The 22,513-nt window shown below is 35.7% G+C and overlaps 1 protein-coding gene across 1 annotated transcript in view; it reads right to left on the bottom strand.

Annotated features, from left to right (window-relative positions):
* LOC121734423 (protein TANC1-like) overlaps window positions 1–20,139 on the bottom strand; it is a 37,826-nt gene extending 17,687 nt beyond the window's left edge. Inside the window, exons 1-5 of the mRNA XM_042125034.1 lie at window positions 20,020–20,139; window positions 13,208–13,306; window positions 12,362–12,460; window positions 10,743–10,940; window positions 10,630–10,698 (exon numbers count right to left, since the gene is read on the bottom strand). Of these exons, the coding sequence (XP_041980968.1) occupies window positions 10,630–10,698; window positions 10,743–10,940; window positions 12,362–12,460; window positions 13,208–13,306; window positions 20,020–20,139 (585 nt within the window). The remainder of the gene's footprint in view (window positions 1–10,629; window positions 10,699–10,742; window positions 10,941–12,361; window positions 12,461–13,207; window positions 13,307–20,019) is intronic.
* Window positions 20,140–22,513: the final 2,374 nt, after the last annotated feature.

Raw genomic sequence — 22,513 nt, 5'->3', positions numbered from 1 at the left:
TCCTAATTGCTACGATGTGTTTATTTTTGCTATATTCTGGTCTTTAGTTCTCTATTTCAAATAAAATATTGTGAATCCTCCCTTTTACTTTCATATTTTGCGTAACTAAAGGTACTATTGTTCCTATATTACACAAATTTTGAAGAAAAATTTTTCATCAAAATTTCTTACATATACGCTAGTGCTTGAATCAAATTTATCGATATGCTTATCGATATTTTACAATAACATAAATCTAAAATAAAAATCATTTACCTTTATATTTATCATCTTAAGCCCGGCCGCACATAATCCGAAATTTCTGATCAGAAAAATTCGGACGCCCGGCGGAACGCACTCTGTTCATACATTTTGTTGTAGACCCATCATACTAAAAGAATTTCTGACGTGTCAAAATGTATGAGCGGGGCGGGGCGTCCGAATTTTTGTGATCAGAAATTCGGAAAATGTGCGGCCGGACTAAAAAGGACATATTATCTTATTTTAACTAATAGCTAATATAATATAACTAAGGTTTATATTTAAATTAAAGTTTTTATAATCATTTGTTTTACAGATTCCCTCAAGATCATCTAATAAGAGGAAAATGGCTGAAATTAATTGGGCGTGTTGGTTGGAATCCCAAGAAAAATTCAACAGTATGTAGGCAAACATTTCATTGAAAATTTTTAAAGAAAATTCTACTCCCAAGATGTGCCATCAATTATGAAATCATTTTGGCTTTGGCACAAAACGTTTTTTGACTACTTTTTTAAATTTATTAATCGAAAGATTTTGAACGTTTTCTGGGACCATATGTTCCCATTTGAATATCAAGGAGTCACTTCGATTTCTCATTGTTCCCATCACCAGACCACCACTTTTGTGAACATGATACCTACTCGGAACAATACAATGTACAGCAAAAGAAAAAATTTGAAAATCGGTTCATAAACGGCGGAGTAATCGTTGAACATACATAAAAATATATCCACAGGCGAACGTCTAGACTCCTCCTGTTTGGAAGTCGGTTCAAAATAATTGTAATAAAATATTATGATATTTTATAATATGTATTTAATTTAAGAATAAAATATAATATACTATGTGTGTTGTTTACTTTCAACGTTTACTTTCAATGTAAGGACTGATTTACTAGATAGATTTTACCTGAGTAATAAATAAGTAACTTTATAATGTGTTAAGTACTTAACCTCATGTCATAACATATCCGACGATTGAAAAATCATTCCAAAAGAAAATGTGTATCTACTTTTCAATCGTCACCTTTTTTTGCCAATTAAAATTTATGATACCTAATTTGAAATACAAATCTATCAAAGTTGCATATTATTTATTTCATATAGAAACTCAGGTAAAATAACTCGAACGGACTAAACTATCGATAGCAAAATACTATACTATCGATAGTAAAATATACATCACTAGCACACGCACACATTGACAGATCAAAAATGGTCACGCATTTTCGAGTTGTCAGGTGGTCTTTACGACAGTATATATTATGTCTATGGTATATATTATGTCTATGGTCCATACAGACTAATTAGGTCATTACCTGTGGGCTGTGACATACGCCCTATAATCCGTACAAATGTTATGACTTATGAGAATGTCTGTCATGCTTAAAATGTTGAAAAACGTAATAGGTATACTTTGACTCCTGCCTGCCTAGCATACGCCAACTAGATATCTAAGAGAGAGCGCACATTAGAGACACGACAGTTTTTAGACAATCTTGTTTCACATAGACGAGTCAGCTTTACAATTAAAAAAAAAAACAGTTGTGTCTACCACGCGGCGCATACCAAGACGAAACTGTTTTGTCTACGACGACGCAACGCATACATCAGACTAGGTACACCGCTAGACAGTTTTATCTGTCATGTGCGCGCTCGCATACATTTCAAAGGGAAGCCGACAGTCGTTAGTCAGACTTGTCGCCGTGCAGTTCTTGTACGTACGAGTATTAGACAATTTTGTCTATGAGACGTTTTGTTTCAAATGTGCCCGTCTAGTACTTTTTATTATGCGATAGTCTGTCTAAAAACTGTCGTGTCTCCAATGTGCGGTCGCCCTCACTCTCGAGATAATTAAAAACTACTCGTCTCATAATGTCAAAATGTCGTCATTATCTCGACAAAACTCTATAAAAATGTGTTATTTCGATGATAGATCTACGCGAGAAAAAATGTTTGTCATGCATGCAAATCGAGAAAACATGTAGAGTGTGATATCTCGTTGGCGTATGCTAGACAGGCAAGCCAAAGGCATATTACTAGCTAAAAGCCGAGCTTTATGAGGGCTAGCGTCGTCACACCTTGACTGACTGATGATAACTTATCAATAGGCGTGATGGTTTTGCCGAACAGTGTACCACATGTATCTATTATAAGTTTATTGCGAAAAAATGTACGGTTCTTGAATCTGCGTTGATGAAGTTGTGAAAACTATTTGTAATTTTTTTTTTATTTGTTACAAGATAGGTTAGGTTAGGGCACAAATTCATTAGCCAAACTACTCTCGATAGTTTATAATTTCGACAATAAACATTAAGTACCCAGGTAACCAATTATTCGTTTATTTTTTGATCCATAAAATACTTTTACATAATATTTTATTCTATCAATTTTAACAAGTATTGGGTTTCAATTAGGGTAACTCTCAAAGGGTATTTTTCTAACTCTTTAGGGACTGGAAATTTAGTAATCATGTATGAAGTATGTAGAGCCGAAAGAATATGAAAAAGCACTTATGAAAACATTATTACAAGTTTATTATCGAAGAAAATATAACAATGGTTTTTAAATATTTATTGTACGTAAAGTTGGATTGTTATTATATCATAAAGAATTTTTATTAATTGAAGACATGAGTAGAAGAAGCAGGTATGTAACACTTAAAATCTTCCGTTTTCAGGCCGGAAAAATGATTTGAAATCGAAAAAATATGGATTTTATGTGTAGCCAAATATATTAGCCAGATGATGAAGTTGGTAAGTTACAAGGTTTGTTTAAATTATAAGGAAAGAATATGTCCTTATGTTAGAAAATGTTAATAATCTGATTCTTCCACTCGTGTCAGTAAATCCATACTAATATTATAAATGCGAAAGTGTGTCTGTCTGTCTGTCTGTCTGTTACCTCTTCACGCCCATACCGTTGAACCGATTTAGCTGAAATTTCGCATGTCGATACTTTGAGTAGGGAAAGGACATAGGAAACTTTTTTTCCCGGAAATGTGTACGGTTCCCGCGCGATAAACGAGTTTTGGCGCAACGGAGTTGCGGGTGTCATCTAGTATAAAATATGGCTCAGAAAGAACTGTTATGACCAAATTTGGCAAAGATAAGAAAGAGAAGGCAATAGAAAAGGACGAAAACAGTGGGTTTTAGGTTTTTTCTTAAAACGAGTGGGGGCTAAATGTTGTTAAGTACATGAGATTCTTTTGCAACTTGAGGTATTTCGCAAAGTGTTATGACTATGACTATTATTTTTTACTGTAAGTATAAAACTTTCTTTTTATTTTAAGCGTGAATTTAAGGAATTTAACGTGATCCTTCGTGATCATAAGTTGTACCAAAAGTGCTATTAAGTGTTAAATTACAACAATAACTGAAAATAAAATTAACATTTTTAGTGTACTTGTGAAAAACAGTTTCCCTTTTAATATCCATACTAATATAAATGCGAAAGTGTGTCTGTATGTCTGTTACCTCTTCACGCCCAAACCTGAATATATTTTGCTGAAATTGGTATGGAGATACTTTGAGTCCTGTAGCGGTAGCACGGCGACCAGCGGAAATGCGAAAGTATGGACAAACTGTGGAAATAAACCTAAGGTGCCGTTCCGATCTTTTTTCGTTCCGAAAAATTAAATTAAAATGCCACTTTATGACACACTATAGTATATGTCATAATGTAGGATATTATTTGAATTTTTAGAACTATAGTCTGTCATAAAGTGGCTTTTTAATTGAATTATTCGGAACTAAAAAAGATCGGAACGGCACCTTAAGTTTATCTCCACAGTTTGTGACTATAGTCTGTCATAAAGTGGCATTTTAATTGAATTTTTCGGAACGAAAAAAGATCGGAACGGCACCTTAGGTTTATTTCCACAGTTTGTCCATACTTTCGCATTTCCGCTGGTCGCCGTGCTAGCACTACTGAGACAGACATAGAATACTTTTTATCCCAGGAAAAGTACGGTCCCTGCGCGATAAACCAATTTTGGCGCAACGGAGATGCGGGCGTCATTCAGTTAGTCCTGTTGAACAGTTGATTAGAGAAAAATTCAGTACAAAATGGTATCAAAATCACTGTGGTGGTCTGTCGTTTAAAGTTTCTAATGTCCCAGACAGCAAGCAGACCTTGTACAATTAATAGTTGTATAAATATTTTTAGTAAGAGGGTTAAATATCTAAACGCCCAAAATGCCGTAGCTTCGTGCTACGAATTTTCGTAGCAGGTAATTCGTAGCACGACAAACACGGTCACACTCAGAGATTTATTAATAATTAAGTAAGCTTCAAATCTAGTGAATAGTTTGACATAATTAGAATGTTATGGGTCTTATTTCAAAATCTTAATTTAATTACCGAGTGATTAATTCGTTTCTGAGTGGGAAAAGGAAGGAAGCATTATAATATTATACAAGTTAGTAGTTACTCATATATAAGTACTTACTAAAAATGGTAAGCAGGTGTTTAACAAAAAAATTAAAGATTCAATTTTATTTATAATAAGAGTAAAAGAGAAAGACATAACCGCCTCTTTGCTTTTTTATAAGGTTGTCCCAGTTTTGGGGTCTATGAATAAGAATGACTTGTCTTGTCACGTCTCACAACTCATTACAATCTACGCTTCACAACCACATCCAGGGTGCTTAGTCAAAATGCATTCGCCAGTTTCGATAGTAAAATAAGATGTCAAATATGTGTGGGATTTGAGTTTTGACATAACGCATCGCTAAATATCATGGCGCTTGACATGTTAAGTCAAATCCTATACATTTTGACATTGAACTTCTTCTTCTTCTTCTTATTTAATGGCGCCCATAGATGCAGTGATGCACCATTCTGCCAGTGTCAAGTAAAAATAAAAATAGTATAAAAACAGAGAATTTCGACAATTTTGAACTTGAAATGAATTTATATATACGAAGTTTGATTTTTATTTTTAGGTTTTGAAACTGGCGTATGCACTTTGACAATAATTACTCTACTCAACTCGACTGGTAATGGTAATGGTTTACAATGAAAAGTTTATGTTTTCATGGTAAAGTGATATTGTAACGAAACACCATTATTATGAAAGGACCTTTCGGCGAACCTTTTCCCTTTGACTAAGGGGTATGTTGTGGTCACGATACGGCGCCACGATATCGCGTCCGATATAGACATCGTATGTTATCTTTTCACGATAAAATACAATGATGAAAAACTCAAAGCAGATATGTTACTACCGCGCGCGTTGTGAAGCTTCAAATACGGCCCAATTGGGCCGTCTGTTGTTTAGTCTGCATCGAGCGCAGTCACGAACGTGCCGCGTCTTGTATTACCTAAATAAATTCAAAATGACGTCGTGCGTGTTTCGAAAATGTACCAATTATGACTCGAAAGTAAACAAAACACATGGACTCTCTTACCACATGTCTTGATTGCAGTAAATACCTAGATTATTTACATTTTCAATTAATTTTTTGAACAATCTTGAAAAAATCGAATTTTCGTCATAGCTCAGGCGAAGAAAGAGAAAGCGATACGATTCGACGTTTAAAAATAGAACTGTCTCTTTTATGTAAATGGTTTTTCGTATGATTTTGAAACAAAAAAGACTTATATGTCAAATTTGTCAATGTTTGCAATTTTGAATTTGAAAATTGTTCGGAAGAGATTTAAGCCGGAAAATAGAATGGAAGTAACATATCTGTATAAGTAGAATATCATTGGTAAAATATCATTGAAACGCCATTATTATGATAGGACCTTTCGTCGAACCTTTTCCCGTATAACGAATTTATAAAGAATATTGTATGTCACAACAAAGCATCAGATCGAGATACGGCTTCGCGACCTCCATTGTTTAGAAAACAAAGAAACTTTTACAGCTCTGTATGGTCACAAAGAGATATTTTTGTGAATACCTCCATCGTGGGAATAACAGACACAATAGATTTTCAATTGTTATGCGGCAGCCGGCTGCCGCTTGAGGATAAGCTTTGTCCACAATGTGCCTTTTTCTGTTCGTCAAGGGAATGCGTTATAGCGCAGTCAACAGCGAACGTGAGGCATGCCCGCGACGCATGCCCTCTGAACGTATCCAAAACTTCAAAAATGACAATATTAGCGTTAGGTTCCTTGACGCATTCAATTATTGAATGCGCCAATATGAAAATTGAAGATCAAAGTGCACAGTGTGGACATAACTATTGATGGGTTAAGACAACCAACATAATATATTGCCACTAGATAGGTACTATGGTGAAAGGCTAACCAACGATTAAAAATACCTGTGGCACTCGGGAGCTGCCGCGGTAAAGCTATTGCAGCTAGCATCTAGTCTACACGCATATTATACGTCTAGGCACTACGCACACAAACACCGTGTCGAAATCTACCGAACTGAAACGGAGTTAGACAAGGCAATGCCGCTCCACTGTGCCGGTCGGAGTGGGGAGTGTTAGGTTTATTTTCGTTACGGAACTTCTGGATTCGGTAATAAAAAGTATGCAATAACTTAACAACGAATGATCGGTAACCAATCCGAAAACCCTTTTATAATATGAACTCAGGGAGCCTGAAGGACAAATTAAAACTGGGTACTTAGTCGAATCGCATTTGCTTACGATAGCGTAGTTTGATATATCAAAAAATGTATTGAGTTTGATATTATGCGCATGGGCGTACCCAGGTTCTGGGCCAGGGGGTGGCAAATTACCCAGGTTCTGGGCCAGGGGGGGGGCAAATTACGCAGATTCTGGGCCAGCCATAAAGAATAAAAAATTAATAATTTTTAGTTGTATTGCAAACAAATGGCAAAAATTCGTTATTTTTATAGATGAAAGTACTAGATAATATACTTAGTAGGGACGTCAACATGATCCAGGGGGGGCAGCTGCCGAAAGTTACGCCCATGATTATGCGTCGCAATCACCTTAACACAGATCAACGATATTAACAAGAGAAAGGTGGTGGGTGGTATTTGCCAATACGACACTAACATTTAAACTATAAAGGCGAAAGTCTCTGAATATAGGCTACTTTTCATCCCATTAAACAGCGTTCCAGTAAGATATAGAAGTAGCTAACATTTCAGACAGTCGCCAGTTAAAAAATATTTTATTCTGTAAAATATAAACGTACCTATACAAAAAAGTAATTTCTATTGAAACATTTTGTTAGCGAGTGGGTGGGAAATAATTGAATCCCCGAAAGATACGAGAATTGATTGACCCGGAAACAAGGTTGTTCCGGGTCAGATAATAAACGAATCACAAAATAAAAATAACCAATTTAACGGCGCGGCGGGGCTAAAATGGTAACTTTTAGCAATTCCTCTCAATCAATTCAGCGACGATATTACGAGCAATATCGTCTGTGATTCATCTAATTTTGTAAAATAACGTCCTACGTCAATGGCAATTCAATTCATTAGCAGATTCATAATTGAAACTGTATTGCCATTCTGAAAAACATAAAAACGAAAGTGACCGTTTTTTTTTTCTACATTTATTTATGATTTTATGAATGATCCACGAAATATTTGATATAATTGTTATATTTTATGTATTAAACTGTACATTTATTGTATATTTGTTACTTAAAATCATTTTATAACTAAAAACAAAATGTTGTTTAATAATTTCACCATAATCTTCAAATATCGTTATATTTTCATAACGTTACTGCCGCAAAGGCATCTATGCCCATATAACCATATGAAAATTTAACCGATACTTGAAATTATTAATTATATGGATATGGAAACATAATATGGTGATTTTGATTTAAAGAGAAGTATCCTAAGCATATGCTACCAAAAAGTAAGATTTTGCACCAAGGTATGCTATGGTTCCGAAGATACTAAGAGAACTCCGGATTCCTTATAGATAAAAGTTTGGGGGTTCCGGCGTTGTTTTACGAAGAAAGCATATTATTATGCTACTATGTAAATTACATTCATTATCATCATCATCACTACCATCACACCATAGACCAATTATACATGATAAGACTCTTGAATCCCATAAAAAACAGCGTGTCTGCAGTTTTTAGTTCTCATCTGAACGATAGATGGCGTTGAGTGTATCAAATTAGCCTAACAAATAAAAAATACAATAAATAAATGCACCATCTAGTAGACTATTTTTAAAACACGTTCACAAACTGCAAAATTCTCCCAAAGATGTCGCTGATTAATTTTAATCGGAAATGACATTTATTAAAGCTTTCTTAACTCTTTTAGTTTTTGGCTCTTTTAAAATATGTATCTATATTTTTTTATAAATATAGATACTAAAAAAAATTGATTTTTTTTATTCCGTCGGCGGGATTCGAACCCGCGACTCCCGGCTTGAGCTACCAATGCGCTCATCCATCTGTATTTCTATTGCCGCTATAATACTAAATACTAAAAACAAAATAAATTAAATATTTAAGGCGGGCTATATGTAGCTTCACTCTGCATCCTCTATCGGTTGTATCACGGGGAGTGCTCTGAGGAATTGTTCGGAATCATACCTCCTGCAACTTTTCGCCATCGCCCCACGCGAAAAATATACTTACCATCCTCATCACCTTGATGAGTGGCAGTCTTCCACCGTGCATTTTTCGCGTAACTTTCTGCCGCGCACTGTAAAACTCTGGAACGAACTGTCACCAGCAGTATTTCCGGACCTATACGACCTGCAAACCTTCAAGAAGAGAGCATATTCCCTCTTAAAAGGCCGGCAACGCACCTGCAGCTCTTCTGATGTTGCGAGTGTCCATGGGCGAGACGGTAGTTGCTTTCCATCAGGTGACTCACGACTCACAAAATTACGCTCGTTTGGCCTCACCATAAGGGTTCCTTGTTGACTACGGAACTCTAAAATATGCGTCATGTCGATTTTTTTTTATGAAATAAGGGGGCAAACGAGCAAACGGGTCACGGCTCACGGTTCACTGAATAATTAAATTATTCAACAATCTTGCGCGTAAATAAATAGTACGAGCACACCCGCGTGCACTGTGCAGTGTTCGCTGTAAATAAGTACAAGTATGACATGTCCGTGTCGCGAACACGGACATGTCATACTTGGAATGGCTCGTAATTTCAAACGCGGTACAAGACGGTAAGTATAGATGTCCGCATCTGGCACAGTAAAATTTAATACAGACAGACAGACGGCCTGACAGACCGAAACTATAAGGGTTCCTTGTTGACTACGGAACCCTAAAAAGTAGGTAAGCACAAATCTTGCGAAAAAACTTTGGTGCTCGAAGTTGGGCTTTGAGTGAGATTTCGTGCGTCTACTAACATGAACGGAAGGTGTCGCGTCGAACTGGCATCGTTGCATACCAAAAATTACCGTTAAAAATATCAGTATTAATAACGTTATTTTTATACCTATAGGTATCTAAAAATGTTACCCACAGACTTGTATGAATATTAATTAAATGTGTCGCGTCGAACTGGCAACGTCGCATACCAGAAAATAACGATATTTTTACCGGTAATATTAACGGCATTTTTTAAACTATATTTAAATGTTATGTTACCTACTAGATATCGTTAAAAATATCGTTATGCTATCCTTATAAAAATAACGGTACGTAACGGTAATTTTTCTAGTAATCGATAACGTTATGAAGCCATGCTATATGCTGGCAACATTTTTTACTTTAGTCATGTTTGTATGCAAACTTCAAAGTTTTGAAACCGACTTTGTAATTTTAAATTTCTTTAGTTAAACAATTTCTATTTAAATGTATTACGACATAAGAATAGTTCTAAGATCAAAGATGACGTTTATAGTAACATTTGATGATTCTGCTATTTGACAGAAAAGCAATTCGGATTTATTAGACCATTTTTACGACTTTTCATAGAAAAATGTCAAACAAATGGATTGCTTAGTACGAATCATTAAATGAATTGCACGGTAAGAGAAGTTTAAAAATGAATCGTAAATGATTCATTGTATGATTCAACTAAGCGACCATTTTAGCCCCGCTGGTCGAAATGGCGGCCCGATTCAAAATGCGACGTACTATAGCGGCTAAATAGGCATTGGCCTATTTTCAATTTTGTGTGCTAAGGTAACCGCCTAAAGTACATTTTTATTTTTAGCATTTTAGGTACCTACTATAATGTTCATTGATTGACTCGGGTTTTAGCTAGTTATATTTTAACTAGCTAAAAGCCGAGCTTTGTGAGAGCTTGCGTCGTCACACCTTGACTGACTGATGATAACACATCTACATAATAAAATCGGCCAAGTGCGAGTCAGACTCGCGCATGAAGGGTTCTGTACCGTTATTTAAATATTATTTATAAAGGACACATTTTAAGGCCTTATGCATACAAAGAATACCGAATGGCGATATGGTGTGTTGTGAGTTGTGACCAAAACACGTCATCATACCTTGTTCACAGCATCAATATATGCGCCCGTATCCAGGAGTTGTTCCACGACGTGTGTGTGGATCTGCTCCTGGATAAGGGCGCGTACATTAAGGTCGAGTTTATATGACATACCTTATTTACAGCGTCGATATACGCGCCTTTGTCCAGCAGCAGTTCCACGACGGGGGTGTGTCCGGCCTTAGCGGCGAGTGCCAGGGGGGAATCCCCGCACGCGTCCGTCACTTGCACGGCGGCGCCGAGGGAGATGACATACTCAGCGACGTCGCGAGCGCCCCGTGCGCACGCGCATTGCAGAAGGTCATTTTGTTTCTGTCAAGGAAAAAATGCATGTAGTGGTCTATCCATAGTCCATACTAATATTATAAATCCGAAAGTGTGTCTGTCCGTCTCTCTGTTTGTCTGTCTGCTTGTTACCTCTTGGCTCTTCAGTCTTCACGCCCAAACCGCTAAACCGATTCTGCGGTTTGGTATGGAGATACTTTGAGTCCCAGGAAAGTAAATAGAATCCTTTTTAGCACGGACAATGTACGGTCCCCACGCGGTAAACGAATTTTGGAGCATCTAGCGTTGTGTAAGATACTGAACTGGATGAAAGAAAGACTAGGTAGTAAGTATTTAGTTTTTTTTTCACAGCGGAGTTAAATTCCAAAAACCTCTAGATCTGACAACTGACAAGGCATTGCCATGTTACGAACCATCTCTATACTTTGCTGTTACATACTACAATAATTACAATACTACAATTTAATTGGACTGATAACTATCAAGTATGCGTATCATAGTGGGGACGCCTATTAGAACATTCTGCCGATCATGGGCGTATTTGATACGACACGTATACGTGGTTTATAGCGATCTCGCGGCGTATCATGATACGCGTATCATTTTGGTACGCTTCGATGATACGCGACGGAAATCTGATCGGAGATGTGATCGCGCAAATGATACAAATGTGGACGAAGCCTCATGTGGCGCTATGCTAGTCGCTACCATTTCATCACGATTTTGCGACTCCTATTAATATGCTACGAGAGTCGAGAGTATTCTGATGCTTCTGACAGTAAATCTCAACAGCTCTTAACAGGCAAAGCAATTTCCCAGGATCTTGAGCCAAATTGCTATCGATAGTTACGATGACGAAGTTCGAAAATCAAAATGTTTTGTATTTTTTAGGGTTCTGTACCAAAAGGGTAAAAACGGGACCCTATTACTGAGACTTCGTTGTCTGTTCGTCTGTCTGTCTGTCTCCAGGCTGTATCTCAAGAACCACTGTACCTAGACTTCTGAAATATTCACAGATTGTGGATTTCTGGTGCCGCTGTAGCAACAAATACTAAAAACAAAATAAAATTAATATTTAAGGGAGGCTCCCATACAACAATCTTGATTTTTTAGGGTTCCGAACCCAAAGGGTAAAAACGGGACCCTATTACTAAGACTTCTTGTCTGTCCGTCTGTCTGTCGGTCTGTCTGTCTCCAGGCTGTATCTCAAGAACCACTGTACCTAGTTTTGTAAAATTTTCACAGATTGTGTATATCTGTTGCCGCTACTGAAAACAAAACAAAATTAATATTTAAGAGGGGCTCCCAATTCCCATACAACAAACGTGATTTTTTCGGCCTTTTTCGCTCGGTTTGACTAATAAGTTTACTCGACCAAATGACGTAGGGTTCATCTGTCTATGAATCAATTTCTTCGATGGTACCAGGAACACATAGCACGCAAGTACCTTGTTGATAGCGTTGAGGCAGGCGCCCGCGTCGACCAGGGCTCGTACAGCCGGCAGGTGGCCATGCCACGCCGCCATGAGGAGCGGCCTCATACCGAACTGTAAATATATTTTGTGGAGGGCGTTTTGTGTGCAAAGTGTGTGCTATCATATTAACTTACACACTAACGCCAGTCTGAGTCTAATTGACAACAATTGTTGTTTAAATGAATATTTTATGATTTTCTCGCAAATGCACGAAAGACTTTAACTTCTCGAAATAAACTTGTTAATTTTTATGTTTCTGCTTGTTGTATTTAGCTTAGTTATGCCCGGTTTCAGAGGTTTTTGACAGGAGTTTTTTTTTTAATGAAATAAGGGGGCAAACGAGCAAACGGGTCACCTGATGGAAAGCAACTTCCGTCGCCCATGGACACTTGCAGCATCAGAAGAGCTGCAGGTGCGTTGCCGGCCTTTTAAGAGGGAATAGGGTAATAGGGGAGGGAAGGGAAGCGAATAGGGTAGGGTAGGGTAGGGAATAGGGTAGGGAATTGGGCCTCCGGCGCAAGTGCTGTTTCACGCCGGTTTTCTGTGAGAACGTGGTATTTCTCCGGTCGAGCCCGCCTATTCGTGCCGAAGCATGGCTCTCCCACGTTTATCTTTTCAACAGCGTTGTTTATTAGAAGTTTTGACATTAGCCATCAAAAGCGCTAGTGAGATAAACTCTGGTCAAAATGCTTCAGAAACCGGGCATAAGTGAGGTAACGGAAGGTATCTGAACATTCCCAAATCCCACCACTCTCAGAGTGTCAACGCTATAGTAAAATCAGCCAGCATTCTGCTCTATTGCAGGTGTTTGCATTGTACCTTATCAGCGGCCTCTATGTCGCAGTGGGCGTCCAGCAGCAGTCGTATGATCTCCACGTTGCCGCGACTCGCTGCCCAGTGGATCGGCGCGCGACCGTACTAAGAAACAATCATACATGATCATACTATTACACTAATGGCCGGCTTAAGGTGACGCTGCGTTAAAGTAAAAAATCGTTTTGGATATGTTTTAGATCGCTTGTTTTCTATGAGAGGCCAGCCCGGCCGACAAACAGAAAAAAAGAAATGGAGCAGCAAGAAATGGAAAGGGCGTAAGCGACAAAATGGTTTTTGTCGCGTAATTTAATAACCATAAATATATTTCATATAAGCTATGGGCAAATTATAGTGTATGCTTGAACTAATCTATGTACAAATTTTGGAAGCTTAAATCACTCTCCTCTGTTGGCAAAATTAGAATCCCTGTTTTTATAGAGGTCTTTTTGATTAATTATTCTGTGTTATAAAAGTTGACCAATAGTGTTATGCTATGGGTAATTGAAAGATAAAGACATGATAAATACTGACAATAGACTTTAGTTTCTTAGCTTTAGTCATTGTTGATAAAAATCGATATCGCTGCAGCCAAATTATCAAGGCGTCATCTTAATTATTCCAATCCAGTATTGGACTACTACTGGACTAATGTAAACAGCTACTGGAATGCACTTTATTACATTATTAATTTAGTATCGATCCAGCGCTAGATTGGATCACTGGGTTGGAATAATCTAAACCAGTCATGTATGCACTCAGAAATGTTTATGATTACTTAACTTTAATTGAATGAAGTTTTTGACATAATTATATTCTATATATTTTCTGTGAATCTAATTATATTTAAGTTAAACTGTAACTAAATAGGATTAGGAACGTTCACATTGCGACGTGACGTGACGTTATGAATTTTGATATGATCCATTCAAAACTGGACATCATTTACCTCACCACTCACCAGACAATTTACTTCGACTTTTAATTGACAGGTATATTTGCAAGTTCTAATCCTATAAATATTATTTTATTGCACACTAATATTATTAAATTTATTAATCTGTACAATATCTTTCTTCCTGTCAGTCTTTATGTTTTATCTTTTAACTGTTAACGCTTTAATCACTGAACCGATTTTAATAAAAAATAGAATAGAAGTTTACAGCATTAATGAATTTCCTCAAAACAAATTATTGTGGGTAACATCCAGTTAACCAATAAGCATCGGAAAACTTTACAAAAGCAATTTGCTGTGGCCTGTGGCACACGTCCGAATGTCGAATTTAAACTTCCCCAAACGGAGGAAAGTTTCCTTCGTTTTCAATTCAACTTTGTAACCGGTAACCAAACAGAAATTCTGATTTTATATATTTAAGATTGAGCTAAGTGAACATACTCATGTATTTAGACTTTCTTTAGGGAAGGGAGGTCTTCAAAGCTTTGAAATAATCAATATCTTGTAGGTTTTAATTATTTAGCTACTTGTTGGTGGCCGCAACTTTTTTGCATTACCTTTTTTGCGCAAGAACTTCGAAGTTGTACGTGTAATTGAGTATTAAAATTCCCTATCTCAAAAACGACTGAACTGATTTTGATGAATCTTGCAATATTCCCGAAGTTGAAGGTCGAATTGATAACCTCCTTTTTTGAAGTCAGTTAAATCAGTATTGATTAGTCAAAGCGTAAAGAGGTAAAGAGACACTTATAACATCTATATATTAATACGTGAGAGAAAAACTTTGTAACCCTTTTTACGAAAAATTGGGAAACGTAGGTGCATGAAATTTTGCACAGTTATAGTTTATATGGTGCAGGAGTGCATCGAGCTAATATTATTTTAATATTATGCTTTTATCATATATATTTTTAACAAATAAAACGTTACACACACTACGGACACTACTGCTAGGAAAAATGACAGATTTTTGAGTGACAAGCCTATACATACGAATTATACTCTTTTATTTATGGTTGAAGTCTGTTGACAAGATAACAAATTGAAAATGGATTATTGTTTTTTTTTAATTTAATTTTAGATACTATTAGACAATGTTCAAACGGCCAGTCTGAGATCAGCTAAGTCCCAGTTACAAGAATTGAAAACACTATGATGAAGTCAATATTTTTTACAAAATATAGGTAGTAGTCCTAATGTCGCTGCAAGTAAGTTCGAATTTCGACCATTGGGCGATCTCTAGTTAATATGAATGTGCATTGGAAAAACCTCCAATAGTGACTACTAAGTAAAACTGCTCTGCTCTTCTTGATGTCTTTATTCCAACTCAAAAATATTCTAGAACTAAATTCGCCTTATATAGGCCGTCAATACCGTCAAAGCTAAGAACCTATATAAAAATAAGGTTAATACAAAATTGTACAAGCATTAAAGATATGATTTGGCCTTCGATTATTATATTAGTGATCGAAGGATTTGGCATATAATAGTACAGACATGGTCAGTGAAGGAAGGAGGATTAAAAAGGATTTGCCCTTTTTAATCCTCCTTCCTTCGCTTTGAAATTCTTCGATTTAAAAATTCATAGAGTATGGGTACGTTCCCTTGTATTAAATTTTTAATACGCCAGCGAAACTCAAAGGCCTTAATTTCAAGGTGAGCCTGACCCTGAAACGAGACACAAAAGATGTTTTTAAGTGTTATAAGCCTTTTCCTCTTTTAATTTTTACAGTTCGTTAAACATTCAACATGATGACATGCAATTTTGAACTTTAACTTAAAAGTTTTAAAGTGTATTTTAGTTTCATGTATCATTTAGAGCATTTAGCCAGTTGTTCTTGAAGAGAGTTGAGTACTTGACAAACTACTTAGCTGTGTTCTGACTTCTGTACAGATTATTAAATCTGAATGTTGTTTAATAATGACCGTTCTTAGACATAAAAGTTTTAATAGAACATAATATTATTGTGGAATTTCGTCAAAAATACAGTAGAAAGGTAAATAATGTGGAATTTCGTCAAAAATACAGTAGAAAGGTAAATAAGTTAGATAAATGATTAGTCTCGCGCGCGCGCTCGACTAGATACCGCGCTGCATAGAAAACACAGATTCCTGAATGCGGCACCTCAATATTGTACCTAGTGTGTGTAAAACAATGCACAAATATTGTTGTGTGCGTAGATAATCGGGTTGCCAGATACGTGACTGGTGCCCAATCAATGGGGAAAAATTAGTTGCTGTGGTCTTGTAATTTATTATTATTGTATAGTAAGTGCTGATTTTTCGATCTTAAGAATCACCAGATAAACTTTACCATTGGAATAAAGTCCATTCGAAAAGAATGCGATAAAATAACAACGTTGTTTAGGTCAACGAAATATAATGGGTACAATATTGATGAGAAAACAATACAAAAACAATGGCAGAAAGTTTAACGAAAGTTAAGAGTTAAATTTGTTTTCTCATATGTTTCTGTATTGTGTACTTACATAAAATATAAACTGTATTTCAGATTTTTATTATAATATGATACTCATAATTCATATTTATTAATACACATTCATGATCCAGGAACTTTGAAAACTTTTTGTTCCGTTGGCGGGATTCGAACCAGCTACCCTAGCTAGAGATTTTAATGCGCTCATCCACTCAGCCACTATATATATAAAAAAATAAGATATAATAAATAAATAAATAAAAATCACAATCTCAGAAAAATTTGGGAATTTTTAGTTTATGGTAATTGGCAACACTGAACATCAAGCGGTACTCCGATCCGAATTTTCAGGTTTATATTATTTTTCTGTGTTTATGACGATTTATATAATATTTACTGATGGTATGTGATGCCAGTACCTTTCTTGTTTCTTGTAGTGTTATTATTGCATAGTCTTACTACGCAAACTGGCATTTTGCTACGGACGTAACTTAAAATTTCGAAAATTATCGACACATCTACCTCACCCGAAGCTTGCGGCGCGACTGGCGCGGTTACGCCGTATCTGGCGTATGATTTGTTGCCGCATTTTTCAAGTACTCCGACGGTATCTAGTCGTAGCGCGAGCGCGAGACCAATCATTCATCTAAGGCAAATAATATGTACAAGTTTTGGCATTCTTTTAAACGTTAGAAAATTTGCTACATACGAGTATATTATGGAGTAAACATTGCATATAAGGGTCAGCGCAGACAGAAAGAGCGCAGCGGAGAGAATTTTATTAACGCACTTGAAAATAAACTTTAAAATTATCATACTATAGTGCAAAAATGCTTTAACCTTACAAGAACCCTGCGTTCTGTCTGCGCTGGCCCTTAACTTAATTTTTTGACCGATTCTGACATAATATTACACATTTTAAGATCTTTCTAAGTGTCATAAATCATTTAAATCATAAAAAATAGATAACATAGGCCGAAGACAGGTGCTAAAGCTAGTAGGAATATATTATAATACCTATAGTCTATATACTATATACTCGTAGTCATATCCATACTATCCAGTGTATATTATCTTTTATTACTTTAGAAAGTTCGTAACTTTTTCCCATTAAAAGTATTCCCATAGAGCGATAAACTTTTACAGAACTTCCAAGTTCCAGGTGAGCAAACATATCTTCAAAGAGCTTACTAGAAATTTTGCGCAAGTAGATAAGTAAAGTTCATTGCAATTTAAAGCCTGGTGCTTTGATGATAGTCCTAAAGTTTCTGAGGAGATTGTGTATCATACATACTATGTATCACTCTATAAATATCTTAAAAAATATACAGGGTGTAACAAAAATAAGTGATAATACTTTAGGGTGTGTACGTGTTCCTTGTAGAGAGTTCACTGTGAAAGTAGCAGCGCTGAAAGACCAAAAAATTTTTTTTCTTTTGTATGGAGAAACTCGTGACGCTCGGACCCTTGCCCATACAAAAGCGAAAAAAAATTCGTCTTTCAGAGCTGCTACTTTCACAGTGAACTCTCTACAAGGAACACGTACACACCCTAAAGTATTATCACTTATTTTTGTTACACACTGTATAATGATATAAACTTGAAGGGCTTCATTGGCTAACATTAAAATATTATTTATTTGTTTAGGAAAACCGCTTATGATAATAATAAAATAGAACCAATACTATACAAAAAGAAAGCCCTGTGTTTTCACCATTAGGGCAATTCCATATGTGACTGACTCTACATTTGATACGACTTGCTTTTTATTTTGTCATATATTATGGTTACTATCATGTTGTTAATATCAATTTTAAGATGACTTTGTAGAAGATTAAACAAGTTAACTAATGCAGAAAAAATGGTGTACAATGTTGTTTTCAAATAGCATTTATTTAGTCAAACATAAAAGTGACCGACACTACATGCAAAAGGAAGTCGTTTTCGAGAGTGTTTGTAAACACCAATAATCTTCCTCTCTGTGTGCTAAATAACTCTACTTTGCATTTTTATGGAAAGTGCATTTGCATAATAAAATGGTTACCTATAACCTGTAAGTAATTTTAAAAAATATTTATTAGAAAAAGAAATTGTGACCGACACTACAGCCCAAAACGTACCCGACACTACACTCACTTTGTACAGGTAAAAGTCGGTAGTTTTACATGACACCTCAAAATTTATGTATCTCAGCACGTACAATATGAACTCTAAAATTATATAAAAGCAAATGAGTAATTAATTAATTAATTAAAATGCTTTTTTTGAACTTAAACATCACAAAAACGAAATCACTACTAATTTGTCAAAAAATAACTCAACACGAAATCTTCTAAAAAACTATTAACATAATAACCCAAAAGTCAGCGATGGGCAGACTTTCGTCATTTTTTAAGCTAAAAAATTTCCATTATATGAGTCCTATAGAAATAAGAACGACCGGACACTATGGAGTTTCGGTCGCTATTACTTTAGAAGGTTTCCAGTTCCACAGGTCTACCTTACGTTCAATAAAGTTTAAAGATCAATAATTTTATCTTATTTTCTTGCGATATCTGTAAGAATCTCATATTCTACTGCCAAATTTTTGTGACAATTGCTTCCCATTTCCAGACATCGCAAAATTTTGGATTATATTTGACTTTGAGTTGGTCTGGCAGGTTCTTAATATAATAATTTAGCTTTCTGCTTCTCTCTCTCTGCTTCCTATAGCTATTTTCGCCATCTATCACCAAAACTAACAAACAAAACGCTACTTTTGGGCGTGATCAACTCTATAATGTGACTGACACTACAAAAATATTTTTTAGAGTTTAGGTGTTATAAAAAAAGATGTCAAATTTTTAATGCCAGTATCATTTGAGTAACGGCGTCACGTAGGAAAGTTTCTAATTTTATTGATGTAAAAGTAATTTTACTGTAGTTTGTTTTTTATGTGACCACTACAACTCGACACTGTGATCTTACAAGCCTATTATATCTTTTTAAAATGAATTTTCCCGAATCTCAAAAGCTATATCGGTATTTAACTGTGTGAACAATCAGTGTGTAACAAAATATGACAAGAATTTAAAATAGATAACCTGAAAAGTAAGTCAGAACTTCATCACACAAAACCACATCATCTCATCATCTCATAAATGGCAGCTTTGCCAGAAAAGTAATGCTTAGAAATTGTTGCTTCTATAAAATCTTAATGTTGTGACTTTAAGTATATTTAATACCAAAATCAAGTATTTATTTTCTTAGTTTATGGTAGACTTTTACATGGAACTGCCCATTAGATTAAATACCAATCAAAATATTGTTTTTCCTTTCGAAAACACTCAGAAACTGGCCCTCCTGTCCATTTTAATTTGGCACCCAATTACTGGCCACTCAGAACTGTCATGTACTAGGGCCGCATGAGTGGCGCGGAGCACTCACGTTGTTCCTGCAGTTGACGTCGGTGGGCCTCTGGAGGGCCTCGCGCACCGCGGCCACCTCGTTCTTGATAACCGCCTCGTGGAGTAGCAGGTCGTTCTGTTGGACACGTGACCGCTCCATCTGGAATGAAAAATTAATGATTATTTTATTACTAGACACTCGCAACTTCGTTGCGCCAAAATTCTTGCTCGATAACCATACATTTTTCTGTTATAAAAGGATCCTATGTCCTTTCCCGGGACTCAAAGTATCTCCACACAAAATTACAGCAACATCGTGTCAGCGGTCTAGACGTGAGGAGGTGACGGATAGACATACAGACAGGCAGACACACTTCCGCATTTATAATATTAGTATTTTATTAGTAGACTAGCGACCCGCCCCTGCGTCGCACGGGTATAAAATATATAGCCACTGAAAAATGATTAAAATCGATAACCTATGATCCTTTACGTATGTTATGATCCTATCCTATGATCCTTTATCGAGGAAATTTTATGTAATTTGGCACAGATACGAAGGAGGTCTACTCCTTCGTATCTGTGCCAAATAACATAAAATTTGCTCCAGTAGTTCGCGAGATAAGCCCTTTCAAATAATTTCACCCGTTTTTTCCACATTATCCTATTAGTCTTAGCGTGATAAAAATTAAAATATACCCTTCCTCGATAAATGGGCTATCTAACACTGAAAGAATCATCAAAATCCGTTGCGTAGTTTTAAAGATCAAAAGAACAAAGGGACATGAGAGAAAAAAAGCGACTTTGTTTTATAATATGTATATTGTATAGATATAGATACCGAAATTCGTTGACACGAGGACACCGAACCGTTGATTGCTGGAACAATATACCTATATAACATATCTTTTTAATTAAGTATACAAAAGTTGTCCCTTTGACGCTTCAAAGGGACAACTTAAAATGAAATATTACACACGGTGCTGCTCGCCAGTTCTGTTTTACTTGAATTTGGATTGACACGCTACCGCGTTTCTAGATATTTAAATAAAATATGGACATGTGCAAAAGTTAAAAAAAAATTGTACATTGAAGACACACGACACATTTCAACCATATCCTAATTAAAATTGAATCTCAAGAAAAGCTAATTTTAACAACTGAGTACATAAGCTTTTACAACAGCAATATTACTTTAAATTAATAAAAACAGCAAACACTAATATGAAATTTCGTAGCATTATAATATTTAACATCATTATAGTAGAGGAGACCGTGGGAGATCGACCTTCACCGATCTGATAACCAGATGAGACGTATTTTTATCAAATATAAATTTTATAAACAAATATGCCTATAATAACTTGCCTACTCATTTATGTGTATAGCTACCTGGCAAGCCGATGTGAACAGGGCCTCTATCATGAGCTCTTAAATCCATTCTCTTTACGTCCTTATACTGACTGTATAACGACGTAAAGTGAATGGATTTAAGAGCTCATGATAGAGGCCCAGGTAAGTAAATATAGGTGACTCCATCGTTCTGCTAACTTATGCAAAATTATATCAAATTTTAGATTATTTTATTACAAAATCAGTCATATAGACTTGCCTGCAAAAAATCATACATAAATTACTATTGCCTAGCTAAAAAATAGCCATGAGCACTTTTAGATAGGCAAGTAATTATAGGCATCTTTGTTTATAAATTATATTTGATAAGAATATGTCTCATCTGGTTATCAGATCGGTGAAGATCGATCTCCCACCGGCTCTTAGACCATTATTTTTTCCTGGTGCTGTCGCCATGATAGATTATAACTAACATTATCGATCATAGTATTACTAAGACGCGTCGTGATGTATCGGTATATGATGCACTTATAACTTATAATCTCCTTTAATACTGGATCTTTGTTTTAAATTATATTTTTTTATTTTTACAGTGTGTAACAAAAATAAGTGATAATACTTTAGGGTGTGTACGTGTTCCTTGTAGAGAGTTTACTGTGAAAGTAGCAGCTCTGAAAAACGAAATTTTTTTTTCACTTTTGTATGTGCAAGGGCCCGAGCGTCACGAGTTTCCCCATACAAAAGTGAAAAAAAAATTTGGTCTTTCAGCGCTGCTACTTTCACAGTGAACTCTCTACAAGGAACACGTACAAACCCTAAAGTATTATCACTTATTTTTGTTACACCCTGTATGTATTTTAGTAAGAGAGTGTTGTTATGTAGCATCCTGCATCATCATGCCTAAACTAATGAATATATTGATAAACGTGATATCTACAGTTTTATAGGATAAACAGGTTTATTCAAAATTATCATTTGAGTGTTGCGAACTTATTTTTTACTTTGTATAAAAAATTCAAGATAAGTACCAACAATGTTCTTAAATTTCTGTTTGGTAGGCCTGACAATACAACTTGAAATAAATGTGTTGTCAGGCCTAAACTACCAAACAGATATAATTATTGACTTTACTACGGTAAACTTATAAGGCAAGTTATTTATAATATCAGTAAAGTAAAGCA

This window comes from Aricia agestis, chromosome 15, assembly GCF_905147365.1.
Source record: "Aricia agestis chromosome 15, ilAriAges1.1, whole genome shotgun sequence".
Lineage (NCBI taxonomy): Eukaryota > Metazoa > Arthropoda > Insecta > Lepidoptera > Lycaenidae > Aricia > Aricia agestis.
Note: the sequence above shows the minus strand (reverse complement) of the source record. Positions and strands in the feature narration are given on the sequence as shown.